Source organism: Staurois parvus, unplaced genomic scaffold (genome assembly GCF_062004578.1).
Source record: "Staurois parvus isolate SC_StPar_1 unplaced genomic scaffold, SC_StPar_1.0 ptg000887l, whole genome shotgun sequence".
NCBI classification, from domain to species: Eukaryota; Metazoa; Chordata; class Amphibia; order Anura; family Ranidae; genus Staurois; species Staurois parvus.
This window is the reverse complement of record NW_028318683.1, coordinates 685,215-711,263: the sequence shown is the minus strand read 5'-3', so window position 1 is coordinate 711,263 and position 26,049 is coordinate 685,215. Positions and strand designations below refer to the sequence as shown.

Sequence of the window (26,049 nt, the reverse complement as noted above, 5' to 3'; positions counted from 1 at the left end):
CTCAGAGCTACTGCACCAGGGGAAAGAAAGCACAGATTACAAAAGTGTGATGTAGGGCAAAAGCAGAGGTAGGACAGGTGTAAGCATCTTGGTGAAGACCAGGGGTGCCATGGACAGGCCAAGGGAAGGGTTATAAATTATTAATGTTGGTCTCCCACAGAAAAACACAGATCGTATTGATGAGCAGAAAAAAATAGGACGATGAGTGGAAGCATTTGTGATGTCCACTCAGGCCAGAACATCCCCCAGGAGGAAGGGACAATGTCCAACCTGACAGATTCTATGCATACATTTTGAACTCATAGAAATAAGTTGAGAGCTTTCAGGTCCACAATGGGCCAAACTCCTCCATTTTGCTTGGGATCTGTGAACAGGTTTGAACAGAAACCCTGAAAGTGTTTCTCAATCAGACCTGGGGCAATGCATCAATGTGAAAGGAGCTGCTGAATAACAGCAAGAGGTTTCCAACCATTAATGCAGGGAGAAATTCAAATTTGAGAGCATGTAGTGAAGAGGAGGCAGAGTCTAAAACTTAATTTTTTAGCCACTGGAAATGACGCACTGAATTCAAGTATCAGGTAAGAAATGTATAAATACTTAAGTAAAGCGGGTATAAAACAACAGTCTGAAAATGTATAAAACTAAATAAATAAAAATGGACCTAAAACTATGATAATTTCTCTTTACTCTAGTGTCTAATGGCTTTGTTTCAGGCAACCATCATGATGTTCCAGGCCCTTGCCCAGTTTCATATAGATGTGCCAAATAAAGCGGATTTAAACATGGACGTCACATACGAGCTCCCTGGCAAAACAGACAGTGTAACTCAGAAAATCAATGTTCAGAATCTCATGGTGGCTCGCACAGATCAGGTGAGAATTAATTTGATGATCCAGTGACACCAATGGGGACTGAAAGGCCTCTCCCAAGGACATTAAATTCATTTGAAATCAGTATCCTGACCCTGGATTTGGAGCTTATAAATCATGAGGAACACTGGATAAGTTAAAAGTGAATTCCAAGCAAATTGCAAAACACAGAAGCTGGTATACATATACTGTATGTGGGTTGTGTTGCCACCTGAAAGAATACTTCATCTTTTTCATTGCCATTTATTCCATTGTTAATATGTTGCCTTTCCATCTACTTTACAGTGAAAACATTTTTTACGGATAGAGTGAAAAAGGGATAGAATTTCTGCCACAGAAAAATTCCTAAGACTAATGGAGACAAATTAGTAGTTCTAAATAGTCTCCTCTCTACTAAAAAATGCCATTATCGTAGTTTGTATCATCATTGGGAAAGAGCCTTCCTAACTCCCCATCTTGCATAACTGTATCTAAGGCCATTGATGTTTAAATGCCCAGACCAAAGTTTAACAGTAGTACTCATAGGGTAACCTAACCATAACTCTATGACTAATGTCAGGACCTGGTGGCACTGTGGTTCCCAGAGCTAAAGGGTGTAGTTTTGTTAGCCATCAGCAGGTATCTCCCAGTACCCAGCAGATCCCTGTAATCAGTTTCTGCCTGATACTGACTGTTGGGAAGGTATATAAGCCCCAGTGTTTTGCCCATGAGTATCAAGGTCCTACCTTTCCTCAGGGCTTGTGCTGCTCCATGTGCTGGCATCCATCTTAGGTGTCTGCAAAGCATTGTGGGATCCTTTATGCTTTCAGCCCTCTGCGGCTCCTCCCAGGAGGTGGCGGCTTATCACATTTAAGTCTGCCGTTTGTAGCTGTCCATTGCATTCGTGTCCTGTCTGTTGCACAGCAGCAAGCTCCTGTTCAGTTAACCCATTGCTCTCCTGGATACCGACTCGGCTTTGGCAAAGACCCCTCCTGGCTTCTGACCCCGGCTCTGGCAACCATTCCTCCTGGCTTCTGACCCCGGCTCTGGCTACCATTCTTCCTGGCTTCTGACCCCGGCTTTGGCTACAATTCCCGCTTGTTCTCGACTTGTTTATCCTGAAAGACAACCTCGGCAGGAGAACTTCTATCCTACCAAGTCATCCGCTGTTGCTATCGGATTTGCATAGACTTTTGCCTTGTTTCTGTGTAAATAAACCTACCTTTCATTGCACCTCCTTGTGTGTTTGGCTCCTCGCTCCCTGACACTACAAGAATGCCATGAATCCTGACGGTGCAGGTACGCCCTCACTCCCTATGTGGGTTGCCAGACTTGATCAGCAGGATCTCTTGTTGGATCAGTTCGCTCAGGCGTTGCAGGCACTGCTTGCACGCACAGCGCACCTTGCCCCTGGTGCAATTAGGCCGGTTTCACTCCTGTGGTCGCTCCCGCTGCTGCTCCGGTTGTTGCGCCTACCTCTGCATCTGCTGCTGCACCTGCGGTGCCCAGAGGTATGACTGGTTCAGCCCCCCTTCCACAGCGCTTTGGGGGTGAGCCGAGTCAGTGCCGGGGTTTCCTTAACCAAGTGGGCATATATTTTGAGTTAATACCCCACGCTTTCCCTACTGAGAGGTCAAAGGTGGGCTTCCTAATCTCGCTGCTCTTGGCCAAGGCCTTGGCAAATCCCTTATGGGAGAATGATAACTCTGTGATTCACGAGTTTGCCGGTTTTGTTGCCTCCTTCTGTAGGGTATTCGATGTGCCTGCTCGCTCCGCCTCTGCTGCCAAGCTGCTCATGTCAGTGCATCAGGGTTCACGGACCATTGCCGAGTACGCCATAGAATTTTGTACCCTGGCGGCAGAGGTCGGTTGGAACAATGAGGCTCTGGTGGCTGCTTTCTCTCATGGTCTCTCAGATGCGTTGAAGGACGAGATTGCCTGTGAGCTCAAAGCACTCATTTCCTTCCTAATCCTGATTGACACCAGGCTCAGGGAGAGGCCTTCACTTAAGGAGCGTCTGCGGAGGCCTCCTAACCGATTGGCGCCTACGTTTTCTGTCCCACCTGTTACTCCCTCTCCTCCCACGCCTCCTGGGGATGGCTTGTCTGGCGGTGATCCAATGCAGCTGGAGTTTGCTCGCCTTTCCGAGGGGGAGCGGGCCTCACGGCATCGGGAGGGTTGCTGCCTGTACTGTGGTCTCGGTGGGCATTTTCGGCAGTCCTGTCCGGTCTGTCCGGGAAACGCTCGCACCTGAGATCCTGTCGGAGGCAGATCTTGGGTGGAGTTTCCTCGTCCCCAGTGTCCCGCAAAGATAAACTGCTAATCACTGTTGTCCTCTCTTGGGTGGAAGGCTCGGTGACAGCCCAGGCGTTGGTAGACTCTGGTGCTGGCGGGTTGTTTATGGACAGTTTGTTTGCTGTTCAGTACTCCATTCCTCTGCAGGCTCGAGTTACTCCATTGGTTCTCGAGGCGATAGATGGCAGGCCCCTGCAACCGCCGCAGGTTACCCACGAGACCCTGCCGGTTGAAGTAGCTATTGGGGCTGTTCACAGGGAGTTGGCCTGTTTCCAGGTAATCTCTTCTCCGCACTACTTTGTGGTTTTGGGATATCCCTGGCTTCAGAAGCACAATCTGACCTTAAATTGGTGGTCGGCCGAGATTCTCTCGTAGTCTCCACAGTGTGGGGACGGTTGCATCCGTGGACCTGTTAAGGTGTTGTGTGCCTCCTTGGATTCTGTATTGCCCACTGACTATGGAGAGTACCTGGACGTGTTTGACAAGGTGCGCGCCAGTGCTCTGCCTCCTCATCGTCCATACGATTGTGCCATAGCCTTACAACCTGGTGCCACTCCTCCTCATGGTAGGGTGTATCCTCTTGCAGTTGTGGAGAATCAGACCATGGAGGAGTACGTTGCAGATGCGCTTTCCCGGGGGCACATTCGCAAGTCTACTTCTCCAGCAGGAGCTGGCTTTTTCTTTGTGAAAAAGAAGGGCGGTGAATTGAGGCCCTGCATTGATTTATAACGGTCTCAATCAAATCACGATTAAGAATGCTTACCCAATTCCGTTGATTACGGAGTTGTTCGACCACCTCAAGGGAGCAACGGTCTTTACTAAACTCGACCTTAGGGCTGCGTACAACGTCGTATGAATCAAGGAGGGTGATGAGTGGAAGACTGCGTTCAACGCCATAACTGGCCACTATGAATCCCTGGTTATGCCCTTCGGGTTGTGTAACGCTCCTGCGGTCTTTCAGGAGTTCATTAATGATGTCTTTCGTGACTTGTTGCAGCAGTGCGTGATGGTTTACTTGGACGACATCCTGGTTTACTCTGTGTCTATGGAGTCTCATATCCAGGATGTCAAGCAGGTGCTGCAATGGTTACGTTAGAACGAGCTTTTCTGTAAGCTCGAAAAGTGTGAATTTCACCGATCCCAGGTTGCCTTTTTGGGCTACATCATTTCTGCTGTGGGATTCTCCATGGACCCTCAGAAGGTTTTGGCGGTTCTGCAGTCGCCTCATCCCAGTGGTCTTCAGTCCATTCAGTGCTTTTTGGGATTCGCCAACTATTATCTGAAGTTTATCAGGAACTTCTCCACGCTGGCCAAGCCTCTCTCAGATCTGACCAAGAAGGGCAGTAATCCTCACGAGTGGTCATCCGAGGCCATCTTAGCTTTCGAAGCTCTGAAATCCGCTTTTGCTTTAGCTCCGATACTGTCTCATCCCAATCCTGGGTTGCCCTTTGTCCGCCAGGTTGATGCATCTGAGATGGGAGTAGGCGCCCTCCTGTCTCAGCGTCAGTCGCTTGATGGACCCCTACTTCCCTGTGGGTTCTACTCCAGGAAGCTTTCCTCCACAGAATGCAACTACCAAATTGGAGACGGAGTTGTTGGCCATTATTCAGGCTCTCAAGGAATGGAGGCACCTGCTCGAGGGTTCTGCGGTTCTGGTTCTCATTCTCACTGACCACAAGAACCTTACGTATCTCTCGGAGGCTAAGAGGTTGACGCCCCGTCAGGCCAGATGGGCTGTGTTCTTGTCGCGTTTTAACTATGTGGTCTCCTATTTGCCTGGCTCCAAGAATGTCAGGGCTGATGCCTTGTCGCGGCAATACTCTGAGCTGTCCAGGGAGGACTCTGAGCCAACCTCGGTCATACCTCCGGATCAGATCCTGGCTACCATTCGTACCAGCCTGACTTCTCCCCTTGGGGAGCAGATTTTGGCAGCTCAGACTGATGCTCCCTCTGAGAGACCGGCTGGCAGATGTTTCGTACCTGAGGGATTGCACACCCGTCTGCTGCGTACCTACCATAATTCCAAGGCATGTTCTGTCTGTGCCCAGAATAAATCTCCTAGGCATCTTCCATTGGGCCTTCTGCAACCCATTCCCAATGGGGAGCGTCCCTGGTCACACCTGGGCATGGATTTGATTGTGGACCTCCCTGCGTCTCAAGGCCATACGGTCATTCTTATGGTCGTTGATCATTTCTCCAAGATGTGCCATTGTGTTCTGTTAAAGAAATTGCCGACTGTGCAAGAACTGGCTACGGTTTTTGCCAGGGAGATCTTTCACTTGCATGAGTTGCCTAAGGTAATTGTCTCGGACCGTGGGAGCCAGTTTGTGTCCAGGTTCTGGCGCGCCTTCTGCTCCCAGTTGGGTATCAAGCTCTCCTTCTCTTTGGCCTACCACCCACAGTCCAATGGGGCTGCAGAGCATTCCAACCAGGCCCTGGAACAATTCCTTCGCTGCTATATCTCAGACCATCAAGACAATTGGGTCGATCTCCTGCCATGGGCAGAGTTTGCGAGGAACTCCGCTGTCAACTCCTCCTCCAGGATGTCTCCCTTCATGGCCAACTATGGGTTCCAACCCCGGCTCTGGCGACCATTCTTCCTGGCTTCTGACCCCAGCTTTGGCTACGATTCCTGCTGGTTCTCCACTTGTTTCTCCTGGAAGATGACCTCGGCATGAGAACTTCTGTCCTACCATGTCATCCGCTGTTTGAAGTCGGACTTGCATTGACTCTTGCCTTGTTTCTGTGTAAATAAACCTACCTTTAATTGCACCTGCTTGTGTGTCTGGCTTCTCGCTCCCTGACAGTGAGGTACAGTACATACCTGTTTATTAATGTTCCGGTCCTAATCCTACTTCTGCTTCTGCTCTTGACTGTGATTCCAACTTTGATCCTGTTCCAGTATCTTGTACCCTGCTACCCCATTTCTTCTCCCCTTGTTCCTGATCCCAGTTCTGGTCCCCTTCCTGATCCATCTTCATGGTTGCTCCCCTCATCTCCTGACTTACCCTGTTTATGCGTGTTCCCCTCCATTTGTGTATATACTGTATATTGTTTTATAGTTAGGTGGCTTGTTAAGCATTCAGTCAGTTCCTTCACTGTCACATATATTTTCACTTTTGCTTGCATAGTGTTTGCTGGTGTTGGATGGGTTTTTGCTTTATTCCTAATAAATCTTACTTTAATCATACTCGGTCAGGTCTCAGCTTCCTTATGTGCAGCATACCAATGTGGTTACCCTGGCTATTGCTGGATCTTTATTCTCAGTATCCTAAAAAACGAATTTGTCTTCAAGGAGACACTTTGACTCAGTACACATTACACAAGACCACCAACAAAAGACAACAAAAGGGCTGCACCAATGGAGATTTGGCTGGATTTTACTGGGAGGCAAGTTGCCAGTCTACAACCATCTATTATTCAAATAAATGCTTTACCGGCAGCCAAGAGCATGAAGAGGATGGCTGTGTGCCACCCTAAGCCACAGAAGATGTTGGCTCTACTGCAATCTGGCCCTACTTATAAAAGTTTGTTTCAAGTGTCTTTAAAGCCCAAACTTTTTTTATTTTTTCATTTTGGATTGAGTAGGAAAAGGTCAGAAACCCTGTCCTTTTTTTGGATTTTTTTGCCATCTGTGTTCCTTTCATTTTGTGAAACAAAGTAAGGCTCCTCCTAGATAATTGTCATTGCAGCTAATGTCCGATTGTACCCACTGGAATGTTTTCTCTTACCTCCTGTTCTGATAACAACTCAAAATTATGGATTTTCCCTCAATTTTGTTCTAAGTGAAAATGGTGATCAGAAAAATAAAGTGAGTCTCCCTAGCATAGTAAAACCTGAAATGGGTTCAAAACCCCTCTCCAGACCGTCTAAAAAATAGAATTTGTCCACATTTGTCAAGCAGATTTGGGGGAAAGCTCACCACAAAAAAATCCAAGTTGGATCTTGCTATAAGTGTTTGACCGTATTCATGAAAGGAAACTAATGTGTTTTATTACAGGCAACAACAAGTGGAGACTTTAAAGTCACTGCAAAAGGGAAAGGAAAAGGTACCTTGACGGTTAGTTTTAACACTCTTTTTTTCTATAAGTATCACAAGAAATGGAACTGTTCTAATTTTGTATAGTTGAATATTACATGCCATATTTCAGGACACATCCCCTACAGTGAATGAGAGGTATGGGGGCCGTACTCTAGCCAGTGCTGAAGTTGATCTTGTCAGTGCCGAAGTTAGCTAGGAACCCTGCACCCTCAAAAAAGGAGCTTTTTAAAAACTTACTCAGTAGAAGTAAACTGAGGAGAAGTCCAAGTGACCCCTTTATCAAGAGTAGAGTGGAATAGTATTTTATATATACCCCAGACACTCTTGGTACTGTGTTTAACCACTTCAATACTGGGCACTTTCACTTCCTTCCTTCCCAAGCCAATTTTCAGCTTTCAGTGCTGTCGCACTTTAAATGCACTATTGCGTGGTTATACAACACTGTACCCATATGACATTTTTTGAGACACTTAGAGCTTTCTTTTAGTGGTATTTTCATACCATTGTATTTTTTTTTATTTGCTAAACAAACGAAAAAAGGCCAAAAAGTTTAAAAAATACACTTCCTTTACTTAGTTTCTGTTATAAAATTTTGCAAACAGGTACATTTTCTCCTTCACTGATGTACACTGATGAGGCTGCACTGATAGGCTGCATTGATGGGCACTGACAAGGAGGCGCTGATGAGGCTGCACTGATTTGCGGCACTTATGGGCACTGATAGGTGGCACTGATGGGCACTGATAGACAGCACTGAAGGTCACTGATAGATATCACTGACTGGCAGCACTGATGGGCACTGATAGACACTGACTGGTGGCACTGATTGGCAATGACTGGTAGTAGTAATGGACAATGGACAATGACTGGCGGCACTGATAGACACTGTTGGGAGTGCACTGATGGACACTGACTGGCAGTACTGATGGATACTGACTGGCAGTACTGATCGACATTGTTGGGACTGCACTGATGGACAATGATTGGCGGCACTGATGGATACTGCTGGCAGTACTGATGGACATTGTTGGGACTGCACTTATGGACACCGTTGGGGCTGCACTGACGTAGCTTTGTGACTGCACTGATGTCCCGTGATGTGTAAATACACTTGCCGATTACCAGCTCTCTTCTCTCACGCTGTAAGGAAAGTGCATCCAATAACGGCAAGTGTATTTACATTGTGATCAGCTGTGTTATTAGACACAGCTGATCATGTGGTAAAAGGACTCTGTGATTGGTCCTTTACCATGCCATGTGATCAGCTGTGTCCAAAGGACACAGCGATCACAGAGCTCACCAGGTGTGCAACCCAGGGGGCGTGCGGGAGGCGCGGTTCTGGAGGATATCATATGACTGCACTGTACTGTCAATTGGCTATAGCCTGGTCATCAAGTGGTTAATATACATCGTTGCTAAGAAAAAATGCAGCACAGTGCTAGCTAAGCAGAATGTATACTGTGACTTGTTTGGGTTCATAAGAACTGGTCTGTAGAGATTGACCGGAGCAGGAAGAGGAGCTTTAGAACTTTGGCCAGATTATGCAAATTTACACATTTAAAATTGTTAACAAGCAATAAAAGACATGTAGTGTCCTCTAGTGTTAGAAAAAGTGAGGTACATTTATTGCTGACTCATAGTAGGTGTGTGAGTCTGAATTTACTGTGGGTTCAGTGTGAGGAAGACTCTGCACACCAGGCCTCTATCACCTCATTCTGATTCTGGAGGTTCATGGAAACGTCCAGAAACTAGTGGGTAGAGGTAAGGATCTGCATACTTAGGGAAATCTGGCCAAACCCCAGGCAGGAGGCCTGGCAAGATGGCTAGGTCAGCCCTTAAATATGAGAGAGCCTGGCCAGCAATAGGAATCTGGTGATCAGGTGGAAGATGGAGTGTTGAAGATCGTGAGGCTTGGGAGGGGATTTTGGGGAAGGGCAGCTCTGCCTCCAGGCTGGAGCTGAGGAGGAAGGAAAGGAGAGAAAGTTTAGACAGAGGTAACTGAACCACAAGTTCTATCTAGGAGGTACCTTGTTCAACATGGAAGACTAGCACAGCTAAAAGGCCTGAACAAGCAGTCTTCTACAAAGTGCAGGATACAAGGGACTGAGTGAGTACCTCTACACCCCCAGGGCCTATAAGGGAGAAGGCTGCCAGATGCAATATCCAGCATGCTTTCATGGGGAGAGTGTCACAGCTAACCTAATTGCTTGTTCTGGGACACCTGCAAAGCAGCAGGGATGGCTCATTTACTGTTCACTAAATCTATTGAAATATTTCAAGGAAAACAACTTGTCCATAGTGTACAAAATGTAAAAATAAAAATACATTCCACTGCCTTGCCTACCCACTCTGCTTTGCAACATACTCCTTTTGACAAAGAAATTACTTGTCTCTCTTAACAGCAATAGTTTGCACTGAATTGTAGAGTAATTTTGTTCTGGTTATTTTGTGCAGGTCAATGTTGTATATTATGCTATCAAGAAGCTGGAACAATGTAATAATTTTAAGCTAGATGTGACCGTTGCCAAGGAAGAACCTGGTAAGTATTAAGTCCTTTTAATTATACTTTGGTGTAGAGGTTTTGTATGAAGGGTTCAATCAGAAAAAAAAGGGTTCAGTTTGCAGAATCCACTGCAGCTTGCAGATGGCAGTGTGTCTCTGTTTAATACTGTGATTGTTTGATGCAATAATTGTATTAAAAACAATTATCTAAAAAAAAAAAAATGTTAAAAAAAATTAACCCAATATGCTACTCACATCTTCAGTCCTCACTAACAGTTGTGAGCCAGAGTGATTCCTGATCTTGTGATCACTTATTACAAAGGAAATACACGCAATCTGGAGAAAAAGGAATTCATGTATTGAATACTTTTGTATTAACTGTTTGCAGTTATTGAAATACATTTTCCCAATAGTTTCCCTCCTTACCATCAGATTAGTTTTTCCTATTGTAAAAACTATATCTATAATCATTATGAAAATATTTTTGTATTGTGTTGCTAATACTACTTTATTTTTTCTCTTCAGCTGTGAATCTGGAGGCTAAATCAACCATCTCAATGGAAATCTGCACCAGGTATTTACTGCTATATGCAGTTTTTGGTTAGTGGATTGCTCCTATGACATTAGGAAGAAAATCCATGTTCATTTTTATACTGAGTTGATATGGATCAGCAACAGGGTCATATTTAGTCATCTTGTTGTCCTAAAGTCACCTGAATGATGAAGACCTGAACTCTTCTAAAAAAGCAGAACTCCAGGAATTATCTTTGTTGCCAACTTACATTGTTCCAGGTTGACATGATGTGATTATCCATATTTTATATCTGGAGAGCCACTGGGGATGCTGAAAATCACTATAGTAGCCGACACTAGGTACAGTGATAGCCGTGGTCTTCTGGGTTCTGCTTGATCAGCTTGCCCTGAACAGCATAAGCAATTATGTTTTTTCTTTTAGGGAATATTTTTTGCCCCTTTTCTTCTTGTTTTGGACCTCACTCTTGATCTTGATTACCTGCAGCCTTTGTCATCCACTTCATGTCCACATTCAGTTGCTCCAATGCCAGCTGCACATCATTGTTCAGAGTGGATTTCCCAATATTGATAACTGTTGCTACAATTGTATCTGTAGATTCCATTCAAGCCTATGGGGCATTTCTGCACAGGCAGTGCTGTACTTGATTTTGCTGGGTAGGATGTAAATAATGTGGTGGGGGAGGAAGCTGCCATTGGAGGAGGTATGTAAGCACCTGGGTGGTGGGGGTTTAGTTTAAGGAATATGTAAACCCAATATTTCATTTTCCTGATATGTGCCAGCTGTAAAATCTACTTGTTCTCCTGTCTCCTGTTCTCTTTGTATGGCTTTCTTTGTGTGAAATCTCTGGTGTTCCTACCAGTCCTCCTACTTTCCTATTAAACACTGACAGCACTAAGCAGGAGAGCACAGCGTGGTCAGTTTTTTGCTGTGCTGGGGACTCAGCTTGCTTTCCTCCAATGTTTAGTCTATTGCGCACATGCACCCTCTGCCCAGCACACAACCATTCACTGGGAAGTTCAATGTAATGCTGTTTTTCCTCCCCCAGATGAGCTGCAAAGGGTATGTGCTCAGTTATATAAAGGGGACAAATGTGTTTATAATTTTTTTTATATGTACGCACAAATGATTTACCTTTCATTTCTATTTCAAACTGAATGGGTTGAGTGCTTTTGCTTTGGTTAGAGTTTACATATACTTTAAGCTAGGTAAAGGGAGCTAGGTTGGGACTTTTTTTTACTGAACATGTCCTCTCATGTTAAAGAAGTAAAAAAAGCATTATACTACACTAAACCTTTCATTGAACCTCACACTTGTGGGTTTACCGTTCATTTTTTGATATACTGTTATAGGTCTTCATGGTCCACATCATTTGGGATGTGGTAGGGGTGTATCCTTTGCCTATATTATTTCTAATGCAGTCAAGTTGATGCCAGCTCCTAGTGAATGATTCTCTGTGTGAGTCTTAGGATTGTTCATAATTGACTGTATCTATCCACCTTATCACTGGTTATACTCTTTCCCCTTTAACCTTCCCATGTGAAATTGCCCTCCCCAGTGCATTATTTCTTCTTGCTGAAATATCTTTCTCTCATCTCAGAAAGGTGGATGGTAAGGTATTGACCTTTTGTAAATATACAAGGTGAATCAGAACAGTTTTCCTGAAAAAAAAAAAAAATCAATATCCATCATCCACAAATCTGACCAATCTGGAACTTATTCCAGGAAAATTAACGATTCATTTATACTTTCATTTTAACAGCTGATCTACATACACAGTCATCAGTCTTGTTTTTCTTTGCAGGTTCCTACAGTCCTGGGATGCTGCTATGTCTGTCATGGAAATATCTATGATGACTGGATTTGTTCCAGATATCACCGATCTTAATGAGGCGAGAACCATAAAAAGACCTTTTATAAACTTCTATATTCACTTCTATACTGTTGAGAAATTGAGAGTCATGATATGTAGCATATAAAAACATTTCCTTTAGTATTTGCTTCAGGGGGGCTTACAATAAGCGTACTATTTCCCATTCCATGACTGGTGACATTGGATTCCTGGAGTAGAGTTTATTGAAACAGAGGTATTTTGGGTTTCTGCTATACTTTGTCTTAAAGGGTTTAGAATAGGCTACTGGTAGAGGGCTCTTTTTGACAGTGTTGGTATGCAAAAAACTCCATCCATCTCTTTTCACTGTTCCTTCCTGGTTTTATTTTTCAAATAAAAAACATGCTTAATTTGAAACCTTATAATTGAAATGTCTAATACTAATGTAACATTGACTATTTATTCCAGCTTAATAAGGGAGTGGACAAATATTTCTCCAAGTTCGAGATCAACAAAAATGCTGTTGACAAAGAAATTCTTATCCTGTACTTTGACAAGGTATGATTTTTTTAAAATGGAAATGTTAATTTCTTTTATCTCTTGAAATGGACATTTTTAGACACATTTAGATATTTCAATTCTCAATGAACCTCCAAACGACCTACCTAGGGTTCAAAATGTGCAGATAAACTTTAAACCATGAGCAATACAAGTTATTAATATATAGGAATAACATTAGGATTAACGGTAGGAAAATTCCTCATTTCAGTTCCAGCAAGACTTGGATAGGTATTATTAAATATGTCATTACCTGAGTTATGAACTACTAATAATAGTAATTCTAAATCAAAGTTGTGTCAAGGCTTGAGAATAGCCTCTCCTAAGATTCCATTTCTTATGATAGATGTGAGATCTCTTTCTCAAAAGACATTGCATATTAACTTTGGTTACAACTGACTCCGTTTTTGGTTGAGTTGATAACTTCCATTTCTTGGCAATAGTAATACAGGCAGCAAATAAAATATTATATATTATTATATAATAAAATTATATGAGCTTCTATCACCTTAATAATTTATCACTTTAAAGACACATGTATGCTCAATCGATGAATTTGTGTTTCAGCAGAGGTGCTGTTATTTAGTGTTCCAGGGATATGTGATTCATTTATTACAATATTCATCATATCACCTTATAGCGCTGCATACCCCACTAATTTATTTTGTTATCTGAGGTGTTGAGGATTGCCTTGTATGCTAGCTGCCGGTTTTGTGTTTTGCGCTCACTTACCCCACTCTTTTGTTTACGTTATCAATACCTCTGTATTAAGTTGAGCAGCAGATATCTTAAGAATTATGGATATTTTTGAGTTAAGATCCAAAAGATCAGCCATTACTGATTATGTCTTCATTCAGGATACCCCTGATGAGGACCTTCATGGCATCGTCCTCCACTTAGCTAATCATTCTACGTCTGAAGTTAGAACTATTTGGGACATTACTTTCCTTGAGAAGTACATCAAGGAAAAAATGGTACCAAGGTCCTTAAGGTGGGATATTCCCCCAGAGAATGGGGATATCAATTGTGAAACAGAATGGTTTACTTTCTTTATTAATATGGGTTTGGATCTATTGAAATTTTTAGTGATACGTAAAAAGAAAAAGTTGGCTTATCTTGATAACGAAATTAAGAAAACACGGGAAAAATTGGCACCCCATATGAAAAGGGAGGAATACAAAACTGAATCAGATAGAATAAAAAATCTTCTGGAGAAAACTGAGAGGGAACAGAGGAGTAAGAAAAAGAAAAAATATAACAGAGACATAGCAGATTATAAAAATAATAATGTTTTTAGGTGGCAAAATTCCAATAATATGGATAAGGATGGCCCCGCCAGCCTCAATCAGGGGAGCATGGGGACCACTAGGTCTGAGCACCCATCCTCTCATAATAGGACTCCTAAGGTTTCTAGACTCCCACCCTCATTTTCAAGACCAGCCAAATGGAGACAATCTAGAGATGAATATAATATCTCTACGTATATCAGATATGATAATCTTTATGACTATGAAGATGTAGAAACGTTAAATAGAGATATTAGATCACATCCTCTGGATCAATATCCTAATAATAGACCTCAATATCACCCCAACCCTAGAGGTAGACAGCGAAGGGTATCATGGAGGGACCCACAGGAGGAATATTATCACAATTAAATTCGTAGTAGGGATAATAATAGAGGTAATAATCAATCTCACTGGAACTCCCCGAAACATGGGAATCATAACATGTCCTATGGTCAGAATCCATATCCAAATAATAGAAGGTGGACTAATTATGAGAATCGGAATCCATATAATCCATCACGTGATCCAAGGAATAATCAAGAGCCACGTAAGTCTAATATGGCGCCAACTCCTCACAACCCCCAATCCAATCATTTTTTAGGGGGGGCTCGAATCGCAAAAGAAGTACCCGTACAGAGGAAAACGAGGAGGAAAGAGAGTCAATAGACCACAAAAAGAGAAAAATGTGAAAGCAGAGGGCATTTTTAATTTGAGCAAGGCAATCCTTACTGATGATGAGCTTTATTTATTGAATAAGGGATTGAAATTTGCTCCTAAGAAAAAATTGGATAAATTTGGCACTTATGTGGATATACATAAATTTGCCCATAGATTATCTAACTGTGCCCCCTGCACTTGATTCTTTTAATCATACCAGTAAAGATTTTAAATCTTCTAATTTAACAAACTCTTCTCTTTTTAATCCCCCAGCAGTAGTCGCATATTAACACTTTTAAGAGCATGGTTTTAAAGGATCTGGATAGGATTAAGGTTAAAAATTTACGTAATCAGCATGAGATTAATAATGGTATTAAGTCCTTGTTAGCAAATAAGGATCTCGTCATTAGGCCTGCGGATAAGGGAGGGGGAGTGGTTATTATGGACAAGGAGGACTACATGAACCAGGTCTTTCTTCTATTGGATGATAGAGAAACATATCAGCCTCTCCCCAAAAACCCACTGATTCCCTATAAGAAGGAATTGAAAAATATTAAGAGGGGTTGTGAAAATGGTATAATTACTAAAAAAGAAAAAGCGTACCTATGCCCAACAGCCCCTCGGCTTCCGGTACTGTATTGCCTCCCTAAAATTTCTAAGAATCCATTATGTCCCCCAGGAAGGCCCATTATAAGTGGCATAGGATCACTTAATTCCCGTATAGGGGAATATATAGATTTTTTTCCTGCAGCCTTTGTTCAAAACAATGCCAGTGTATTTGCGGGATACAAAGCAGGTGCTAATGGATCTAAAAGATTTTAGGGTTAATGAGAGAACATATTTGGTGACTGCCGACGTCTCATCTCTGTACAGTAATATAAAACATAGAGATGGAATGGAGGCGGGACAGTTTTATCTGAACACTGCGTCAGACATTCCTAGATTACAAAAGGAGTTCATTCTGGATCTTCTGGATTTTGCCATGTGTAGGAACTTCTTTTGGTTTAACCATGCTTTCTATTTGCAAGTTACCGGAGTTGCTGTGGGGGATAAGTTTGCCCCCAGCCTGGCCAATCTCTTTATGGGCAGGTGGGAGGAGGATTTGATTTATTCTCGAGAGTGGCCTCCCTTTGTATTTTACCGATGGTACATAGATGATGTGTTTCTTTTATGGCAGGGAGATGAGTTCTCTTTAAAGAATTTGTTTATTACTCTTAATAATAATGACCTTAATATTGAGTTATCTTATGAATATGATTTTAAAGAAATCAACTTTTTAAATTTGGTTTTTAATAAATGATGGTGGCAGCATTTTAACAAAAACACACTTCAAAAGTACAGACAGGAATGGATACATACCCACCGATAGCTGCCACCATCCAGCATGGTTAAGTAATATCCCGAGGGGTCAATTTCTCAGACTTAGGAGAAATTGTACCAACATATTAGATTATCAGAACCAATCCCTGTTGCTAAAAACCAGATTTACAGAGAAAGGATATGATCCAAACAATTTGAACCAAATTATCCAAGAGGTGGGTTCACTTGATAGAGCGGATTTACTTACCATGGAGAAAAGAATAAGACCTGAGAAGTTCTGCCCTTTTATTACGGACTTTTCCGTTCAATACAGGGAGATCACCAAAATAATTAGGAAGAACTGGGCTATCCTCAAGGATGATCCTGTATTGGGGGATATATTACCGGAATTCCCTGAAGTTACCTTTAGAAAGGCACCCCCACTCAAACTTTCAGTAGCCCCTAATGTAGTGGATCCACCAAGGAGCATGTCCTCATCCTTTGGTCTTAAAGGGTTTTATACCTGCAATAGGTGTATTGCCTGCAGGTACAATGGCATACACAAGACCAGAGTCAAGGGTTTTGAATCTAGCATCACAGGAAAGAGTTACACAATACACCTAGTGATTACATGCAACACCACGCATACGGTGTACCTTCTACACTGCCCTTGCAACCTTCAATATGTGGGTAGGACCACGAGACATCTGAGGGACTGCCTCAGGGAACATTATAATAATATTAAAAAAGGCTTTAAGGATCACTCATTGTCCAAATACTTTAGGGACCACCACGCCAGGGATCCCTCAGTACTAAAATTTACTGCTATCGATATGATTGCACAACACTGGAGGGGTGGGCATAACAGAAGAGCAGTGTCTCAACTCGAGACTAAGTGGATTGTTGAACTCAGATCTTTGCAACCCCAAGGCCTCAATGTGGATTTGGATATCAATTGTTTTATTGATAATAGTTTATTTCTTTTTTATCATTTTAGGTCAGTGATTTTATTTTTGATGTGCCATTTTGTCTATTCTATGTATGCTCATTTTATGTCTATTTTACTGTGCAGGATGGAGTTGATTTTTAATTTTTAGTGGGACATTGATTTATTATATGCACCCCATCTGATTAATATATGTTATGTAGGTGCAAGTTCATTTTTATTTTTAATTTTTCATATATTTTTTATATATATTTTATACTTTTGATATAATGCATTGTTTTATTGATTATGTGCTTGATTGTTTGTTTTATTATTTGATATCACTTCTTATTACATGACTGCCATGACTGGTGTTGTTGGCACAATTATGATGTGATATCCTAATGTGGGAACAATGATTAACATATATATATATATATATATATATATATATATATATATATATATATATATATATATTTTTTATTTTTTTTTTCCAATCAGCTGTTTTCATACTATTTTACTCCTTGTTGAGTTTATTAATCTTCATGTTTATGGACTCCTGGGCTATCTTTTTTGGACTACAACAAAATGGAGTCTCAGTCCCCTTTAACAGTATTATTGTATATCTGTGTTTCTGCAGTTACTTTCATGTTACCCTGGAGTTTTGTTTAACGCAGGCTTTATCCAGGTAATGCAGGGTGCACTCACTCCTATATGGAGATGTGCCCCCTGTTCATTTTGTATCTGGCTGTCCTCCGCCCCCTGACTTGCAGGCGGTGATATGACAGTCCCAATTGTATTGCAGCGGATGGCACGCGTGTGCAGCGGTTGCCATGATTGTCAGCGGGTGACATCATTGGCGCATGCGCGCTTGCCCGTGGCGACGTGCGGCGTTTGCTGCGCATGCGCGACCAAGATAATTTAAACTGGCGTCCTGGGGATTGGATTCACCCCTTTGACAATGAGCTTGGTACTCGAAACATGTTAGGGGATCCACCCAGCTGATGCCACTAGCCACCAGGGAGCCATTAACCAGCAGGGAACCTAGGATTAGGTCTGGAGATTGTTATGAGCTCAAATGTGAGTTGTTTGCTGTTTGCTTTGGATTTACCAGAATAAAGATGTGGATAACTATTAGTGCTATTTTGCCCCCTGGCTCGTTATTTGCGAGCCATGCAAGGTGGAGCATCTCATAAAAATACCACCAGGAGGCTGGACATTGTTGGACCTACCGGTGAGCCAGATGTGACCCCCGAGTGTGTTCTGTCATCCCCAAGTGTCTACTGTGGTGACCGATTGCTGCCCGCATTGCTGACCAGGCCCTGATGGTATACCTGATGACATACATACAACGCTCATTTCGTATGCTCTTGTGGTAAGCGCATAATTGCACTAGATTCTTCCGGATTTGGGATACATCGAACATCTAAAGTTTCTGTCATTTTTGTATACATTCATTATCCCATTTATATGAGCTTCTATCGCTTTATTTATTTATCACTTTAAAGACACATGTATGCTCATTCGATGAATGTGTGTTTCAGCAGAGGTGCTGTTATTTAGTGTTCCAGGGATATGTGATTCATTGATTACAATATTCATCATATCACTTTATAGCGCTGCATACCCCACTAATTTATTTTAAAATATGTGCTATCACAGTTCTACTGGGTGGGGGGAAAGGACTCCATCCCTATGCTCACAAGTCCTTAGGTGGGTGTGATGGGATCTTGCATTTCTCTGAGATAAGGAAGGAGACTTCTTTCCAGAACTCCTGTAGAATGTCACACCCCCATAATATATGCAATAAGATACAGTGGGGCAAAAAAGTATTTAGTCAGCCACCAATTGTTCAAGTTCTCCCACTTAAAAAGATGAGAGAGGCCTGTAATTGGCGTCATAGGTAGACCTCAACTATGAGAGACAAAATGAGAAAACAAATCCAGACAATCACATTGGCTGATTTGGAAAGAATCTATTTGCAAATTATGGTGGAAAATAAGTATTTGGTCAATATCAAAAGTTCATCTTAATACTTTGTTATATATCCTTTGTTGGCAATGACAGAGGTCAAACGTTTCCTGTAAGTCTTCACAAGGTTGGCACACACTGTTGCTGGTATGTTGGCCCATTCCTCCATGCAGATCTCCTCTAGAGCAGTGATGTTTTGGGGCTGTCGCTGGGCAACACGGACTTTCAACTCCCTCCAAAGGTTTTCTATGGGGTTGAGATCTGGAGACTGGCTAGGCCACTCCAGGACCTTGAAATGCTTCTTACGAAGCCACTCCTTTGTTGCCTGGGCGGTATGTTTGGGATCATTGTTATGTTGGAAGACCCAGCCACGTTTCATCTTCAATGCCCTTGCTGATGGAAGGAGGTTTGCACTCAAAATCTCACGATACATGGACCCATTCATTCTGTCCTGTACATGGATCAGTCGTCCTGGTCCCTGCGGAGAAACAGCCCCAAAGCATGATGTTGCCACCACCATGCTTCACAGTAGGTATGGTGTTCTTTGGATGCAACTCAGCATTCTCTCTCCTCCAAACATGACGAGTTGTGTTTCTACCAAACAGTTCTATTTTGGTTTCATTTGACCATATGACATTCTCCCAATCCTCTTCTGGATCATCCAAATGCTCTCTAGCAAACTTCAGATGGGCCCGGACATGTACTGGCTTAAGCAGGGGGACACGTCTGGCACTGCAGGATCTGAGTCCCTGGAGGCGTAGTGTGTTACTGATGGTAGCCTTTGTAACGTTGGTCCCAGCTCTCTGCAGGTCATTCATTAGGTCCCCCGTGTGGTCCTGGGATTTTTGCTCACCGTTCTTGTGATCATTTTGACCCACGGGGTGAGATCTTGCATGGAGCCCCAGATCGAGGGAGATTATCAGTGGTCTTGTATGTCTTCCATTTTCTAATTATTGCTCCCACAGTTGATTTGTTCACACCAAGCTGCTTGCCTATTGCAGATTCAGTCTTCCCAGCCTGGTGCAGGTCTACAATTTTGTTTCTGGTGTCCGTCGACAGCTCTTTGGTCTTCACCATAGTGGAGTTTGGAGTGTGACTGTTTGAGGTTGTGGACAGGTGTCTTTTATACTGATAACAAGTTCAAACAGGTGCCATTGATACAGGTAATGAGTGCAGGACAGAGGAGCCTCTTAAAGAAGAAGGTACAGGTCTGTGAGAGACAGAAATCTTGCTTGTTTGTAGGTGACCAAATACTTATTTTCCACCATAATTTGCAAATAAATTCTTTCCAAATCAGCCAATGTGATTGTCTGGATTTGTTTTCTCATTTTGTCTCTCATAGTTGAGGTCTACCTATGATGCCAATTACAGGCCTCTCTCATCTTTTTAAGTGGAGAACTTGCACAATTGGTGGCTGACTATATACTTTTTTGCCCCACTGTACCTACATGGTTACAATTTCTCCAACATAGAGGGGAAGACTCTGGTTCGAATTTATGAAGTCTCAAGAGAATCATGTACCACCTATGAAAGATTTTCTGTGAATTATCCCAATGCTCTGTGCATGCTGAAGATCTGCTATTAATCTTTATAGCCTGAAACAATTGTACTAGTGAAAATGTTTGGTCCAGTTCCTTTTTTCTTGTTCAAATATTTTTTGTTTTAACAGGAGAGAATGCATGGGACATCAGAAGTATACAGTATTTGTACAATGAAAATTTCCCAAAGAGACAATATTAGGTGTCAAGAATAGAGATGAGCGAATTATTCAAAAATTCGATTCGGTTGATTCGGCGAATTCGTGGAAAAAAATCGATTCGAGTCGAATATATTCGCTGCGAATTTAACGTATAAAAGGGTGTTTCTAGGCTTCAGAGAGCCTTTATATTAGTGCAGAACACTGTACCTTTAATTTAAATGCCCTTGGAGTCTGCTGGGGAAGAGAAATAATACTGTCAGTCAGTATGACTTGCAGATGAGTGCCGTCAATCTTAGAATCACCGCACACTTCACTCATTTGGGCAGTCACGGGGCCAAAACCAGAGTGTGGAGCCACAGTGTGGCGGTGGAGGCAGCAGCAATGGGAGGCCATACAGCACCCTATGACAAAATGGAACCCACCAGCAGTGTGAGGAGACCTGGAGGTGGCACATGGCAGAGTGTGGCGATGGAGACAGCAGCAATGGGAGGCCGTACAGGGACCCATGAGACACTGTGGACCTGGCAGCAGCATGAGGAGGCGGTACAGGGGCCCATGGCAGATTACGGGCCTGGCAGCAGCAATGGGAGGCCCATAATCTGCCAGCACCCTATGACATAATGGAACCCACCAGCAGTGTGAGGAGACCTGAAAGTGGCACATGGCAGAGTGTGGCGATGGAGACAGCAGCAATGGGAGGCCGTACAGGGACCCATGAGACACTGTGGACCTGGCAGCAGCATGAGGAGGCGGTACAGGGGCCCATGACAGATTACGGGCCTGGCAGCAGCATGAGGAGTCGGTACGGGGGCCCATGGCAGATTACGGGCCTGGCAGCAGCAATGGGAGGCCATACAGCACCCTATGACAAAATGGAACCCACCAGCAGTGTGAGGAGACCTGAAAGTTGCACATGGCAGAGTGTGGCGATGGAGACAGCAGCAATGGGAGGCCGTACAGGGACCCATGACACACTGTGGACCTGGCAGCAGCATGAGGAGGTGGTACAGGGGCCCATGGCAGATTACGGGCCTGGCAGCAGCAATGGGAGGCCCGTAATCTGCCAGCACCCTATGACAAAATGGAACCCACCAGCAGTGTGAGGAGACCTGAAAGTGGCACATGGCAGAGTGTGGCGATGGAGACAGCAGCAATGGGAGGCCGTACAGGGACCCATGAGACACTGTGGACCTGGCAGCAGCATGAGGAGGCGGTACAGGGGCCCATGGCAGATTACGGGCCTGGCAGCAGCAATGGGAGGCCCGTAATCTGCCAGCACCCTATGACAAAATGGAACCCACCAGCAGTGTGAGGAGACCTGAAAGTGGCACATGGCAGAGTGTGGCGATGGAGACAGCAGCAATGGGAGGCCGTACAGGGACCCATGAGACACTGTGGACCTGGCAGCAGCATGAGGAGGCGGTACAGGGGCCCATGGCAGATTACGGGCCTGGCAGCAGCATGAGGAGTCGGTACGGGGGCCCATGGCAGATTACGGGCCTGGCAGCAGCAATGGTAGGCCCGTAATCTGCCAGCACCCTATGACAAAATGGAACCCTGGGCTGGGGCAGGCAGAACCGCCGTATCTTTATCACGGTTTTCCCAGGCCACCGAATGGCGACGCTGCATATGCTGACGCAACGCTGTAGTCCCAACATGGGCCCCCTGGCCACGCTTGACTTTCTGGCCACATAGTCGACATACGGCTACGTTTACTTCCTCGGGCGGCTTGACGAAAAATTGCCACACCGCCGAGTAGGAAACTTTGCCCCCGCTACTCCTCACTGGCTGACTGCTACTTCCTCCGTGCACACCGGCACCACTACTGGCCGTGGTGGTAGGCTGCAGTGGAGCTGGTGCTCTACTCCGTGGCCGTTTGCCTCCCCTGACACTGCTGCGACCCTGCTGCCTCCTGGCAGCAGCAATGGGAGGCCGTACAGGGACCCATGACACACTCTGGACCTGGCAGCAGCATGAGGAGGCGGTACAGGGGCCCATGACAGATTACGGGCCTGGCAGCAGCATGAGGAGGCGGTAGGGGGGCCCATGGCAGATTAGGGGCCTGGCAGCAGCAATGGGAGGCCCGTAATCTGCCAGCACCCTATGACAAAATGGAACCCACCAGCAGTGTGAGGAGACCTGAAAGTAGCACATGGCAGAGTGTGGCGATGGAGACAGCAGCAATGGGAGGCCGTACAGGGACCCATGAGACACTCTGGACCTGGCAGCAGCATGAGGAGGCGGTACAGGGGCCCATGACAGATTACGGGCCTGGCAGCAGCATGAGGAGTCGGTACGGGGGCCCATGGCAGATTACGGGCCTGGCAGCAGCAATGGGAGGCCATACAGCACCCTATGACAAAATGGAACCCACCAGCAGTGTGAGGAGACCTGAAAGTTGCACATGGCAGAGTGTGGCGATGGAGACAGCTGCAATGGGAGGCCGTACAGGGACCCTTGAGACACTGTGGACCTGGCAGCAGCATGAGGAGGTGGTACAGGGGCCCATGGCAGATTACGGGCCTGGCAGCAGCAATGGGAGGCCCGTAATCTGCCAGCACCCTATGACAAAATGGAACCCACCAGCAGTGTGAAGAGACCTGAAAGTGGCACATGGCAGAGTGTGGCGATGGAGACAGCAGCAATGGGAGGCCGTACAGGGACCCATGAGACACTGTGGACCTGGCAGCAGCATGAGGAGGCGGTACAGGGGCCCATGGCAGATTACGGGCCTGGCAGAAGCAATGGGAGGCCCGTAATCTGCCAGCACCCTATGACAAAATGGAACCCACCAGCAGTGTGAGGAGACCTGAAAGTGGCACATGGCAGAGTGTGGCGATGGAGACAGCAGCAATGGGAGGCCGTACAGGGACCCATGAGACACTGTGGACCTGGCAGCAGCATGAGGAGGTGGTACAGGGGCCCATGACAGATTACGGGCCTGGCAGCAGCATGAGGAGTCGGTACGGGGGCCCATGGCAGATTACAGGCCTGGCAGCAGCAATGGGAGGCCATACAGCACCCTATGACAAAATGGAACCCACCAGCAGTGTGAGGAGACCTGAAAGTGGCACATGGCAGAGTGTGGCGATGGAGACAGCAGCAATGGGAGGCCGTACAGGGACCCATGAGACACTGTGGACCTGGCAGCAGCATGAGGAGGCGGTACAGGGGCCCATGGCAGATTACGGGCCTGGCAGCAGCAATGGGAGGCCCGTAATCTGCCAGCACCCTATGACAAAATGGAACCCACCAGCAGTGTGAGGAGACCTGAAAGTGGCACATGTTTGGGGCATGATTCATGGCGGATTTAGTCAGTTGTGTCAGGAACTGGTGGTTTGAAATCCAGACTAATCCACGCCTGATTCATTTTCACAAACGTGAGTCTCTCCACACTTTGGGTGGACAGTCGTGTCCTCCGCGGAGTTACAATACCTCCTGCCGCACTAAACACGCGCTCCGATGCCATGCTACTGGCCGGGCATGACAGCCTTTCAAGGGCAAATTCAGCTAGTTGGGGCCAAAGGTCAAGTTTCGTTGCCCAGTAGTCAAGGGGATTGTCTACCTCGGTTGGCAGGGTGCTGTCCAAGTAGGCCCAAGCCTGTTGTTTGAGGTCCTGCTCCAGGTCCACCTGATGCTGCTGCTGCTGCGGCTGGTTAGTAGTTTCCTCACTGCGCTGGTGAAGAAAGCTACTCATCATCGACTGCAGACTGAGGCAGCCGCTGCTGGTGGAGCTGCCACTGCTCCTACCACCCCACCCCTCCCCTGCTGCCATGGCAGCGGAACGCGAGCGCACAGGGCCCACAGTGTCTGAGGATGGACGTTGGCGCAGAAAGGCAGAGACCAACTGACTACATAGGTGGTTTTTATAGTACGTTATTTTGGCCTCCCTCTCAGCAGGTGTGAAAAAGGCCACCATTTTTGAACGGTAGCGAGGGTCCAACAAGGTGGACAGCCAAAAGTCATCCCTCTGTCTGATGGTTATTATTCGGCTGTCGCTACGCAAGCAACCAAGCATGCTATGGGCCATTTGTGCCAAGGAATGCGAGGGACTCCCTGCCTCCATCTCCACAGCATACTGCCACGGTGCGTCTGGGTCCTCTGTCTCCTCCTCCTCCTCCTCTACCAGATGCTCCTGCTCCTCCACTCCTGTCCGCTGAGTGGAAAAACCACCCATTTCACTCAATAATTCCTGAGCACAAATGTCCTCCTCTACCTCCTCCTCTTCTTCCTGTCCTGCCCCCACAGGGGTCATGTGGCGTTGAGATCTGTGCGCCACGTCTACCGCACCCTGACCAGCCATTGTTAACAGCATTTGTTCCAGGACGTGCAACAGAGGAATGACGTCGTTCATCCCATAGTCCTGCCGACTCACGAATAGCGTGGCTTCCTCAAAGGGCCTGAGCAAGCTGCAGGTGTCACGCATGAGCTGCCAATGGCTGACATCGAAGTTACACAGGGGAGTACCTTTATCCGCTTGTAACATCAGGAAATCGGTGATGGCCTTTCGCTGTTCGTAAAGGCGGTCTAACATGTGTAGGGTTGAATTCCACCTTGTTGCAACGTCGCAGATCAGGCGATGCTGTGGAATTCCGTTCTGCCGCTGCAGCTCAAGGAGGGTGTGCTTTGCGGTGTAGGAATGGCTGAAATGCATGCAAAGTTTACGTGACATTTTAAGGATGTCCTGCAGTGGGATGGTGGATTTTAGGAACCGCTTGACAACCAGATTGAACACGTGAGCCATGCATGGCGCATGGCACAACCTTCCTTGACGCAGAGCAGACACCATGTTCTTTCCGTTGTCGGTCAACATGGTTCCGATTTTCAGTTTGCGCGGAGACAGCCATCTGTCGATTTCTCTGTTCATTAAACTGAGAAGTTCCTCCCCTGTGTGACTACGTTCGCCAAGGCATACCAGGTGCAGCACAGCGTGACACCGTTGCGCCCTGCACATGTGATATGCCGGTCGGGTAATGGGACTTGGCACGGGGGTGGCGGCTGAGGACACGAAGGAAGAAGAGGTGGTAGAGGCGGACATCTTTGCTGGACCAAGGACGTGCAAACGTGGAGGCAAAAGCGGCGTGACCTGTCCAAGTTGCTGGTGCGGCTGTGCCGGCACCACGTTCACCCAGTGGGCCGTAAATGACATGTACTGTCCCTGACCATAGTTACAGCTCCACACGTCGGCGCTGCCGTGCACTTTGGCAGAGACCGACATGCTCAAAGACTGGCCCACCATCTCTTCTACATGTGAATGCAGGGCTGGCACTGCCTTTTTGGCGAAGAAATGCCAGCTTGGCACTCTCCACTGCGGCGCGGCACAAGCCATCATTTCTCGGAAAGGTGCTGAGTCCACCACTTGGAAAGGGAGGGACTGCAGCACCAGCAACTTGGACAGGAGGACGTTCAGCTTCTGCACCGTCGGGTGCGTGCTCGCAAACTGTTGTCTCTTGGAAACGGATTCCAAGAAAGACTGCTGACGGAATCCGTGAAGAGGAGTAGCAGGAGAAGGAGCATCTGAACGAGCGGAAGATGCCAACGAGCGACAACTCCCCTCAGCAGAGGTGTTGGAGCCTTGACTGGCTGATAGAGGGCGAT

At 45.6% G+C, this 26,049-nt stretch overlaps 1 protein-coding gene across 1 annotated transcript in view; it reads left to right on the top strand.

Annotated features, from left to right (window-relative positions):
- Positions 1–26,049, top strand: part of LOC149442413 (A.superbus venom factor 1-like) — a 476,989-nt gene that overhangs the window by 377,487 nt on the left and 73,453 nt on the right. The window contains exons 33-38 of the mRNA XM_089656130.1: positions 714–872; positions 7,144–7,203; positions 9,640–9,724; positions 10,213–10,261; positions 12,024–12,111; positions 12,519–12,608. Coding sequence (XP_089512256.1) covers positions 714–872; positions 7,144–7,203; positions 9,640–9,724; positions 10,213–10,261; positions 12,024–12,111; positions 12,519–12,608 — 531 coding nt within the window. The remainder of the gene's footprint in view (positions 1–713; positions 873–7,143; positions 7,204–9,639; positions 9,725–10,212; positions 10,262–12,023; positions 12,112–12,518; positions 12,609–26,049) is intronic.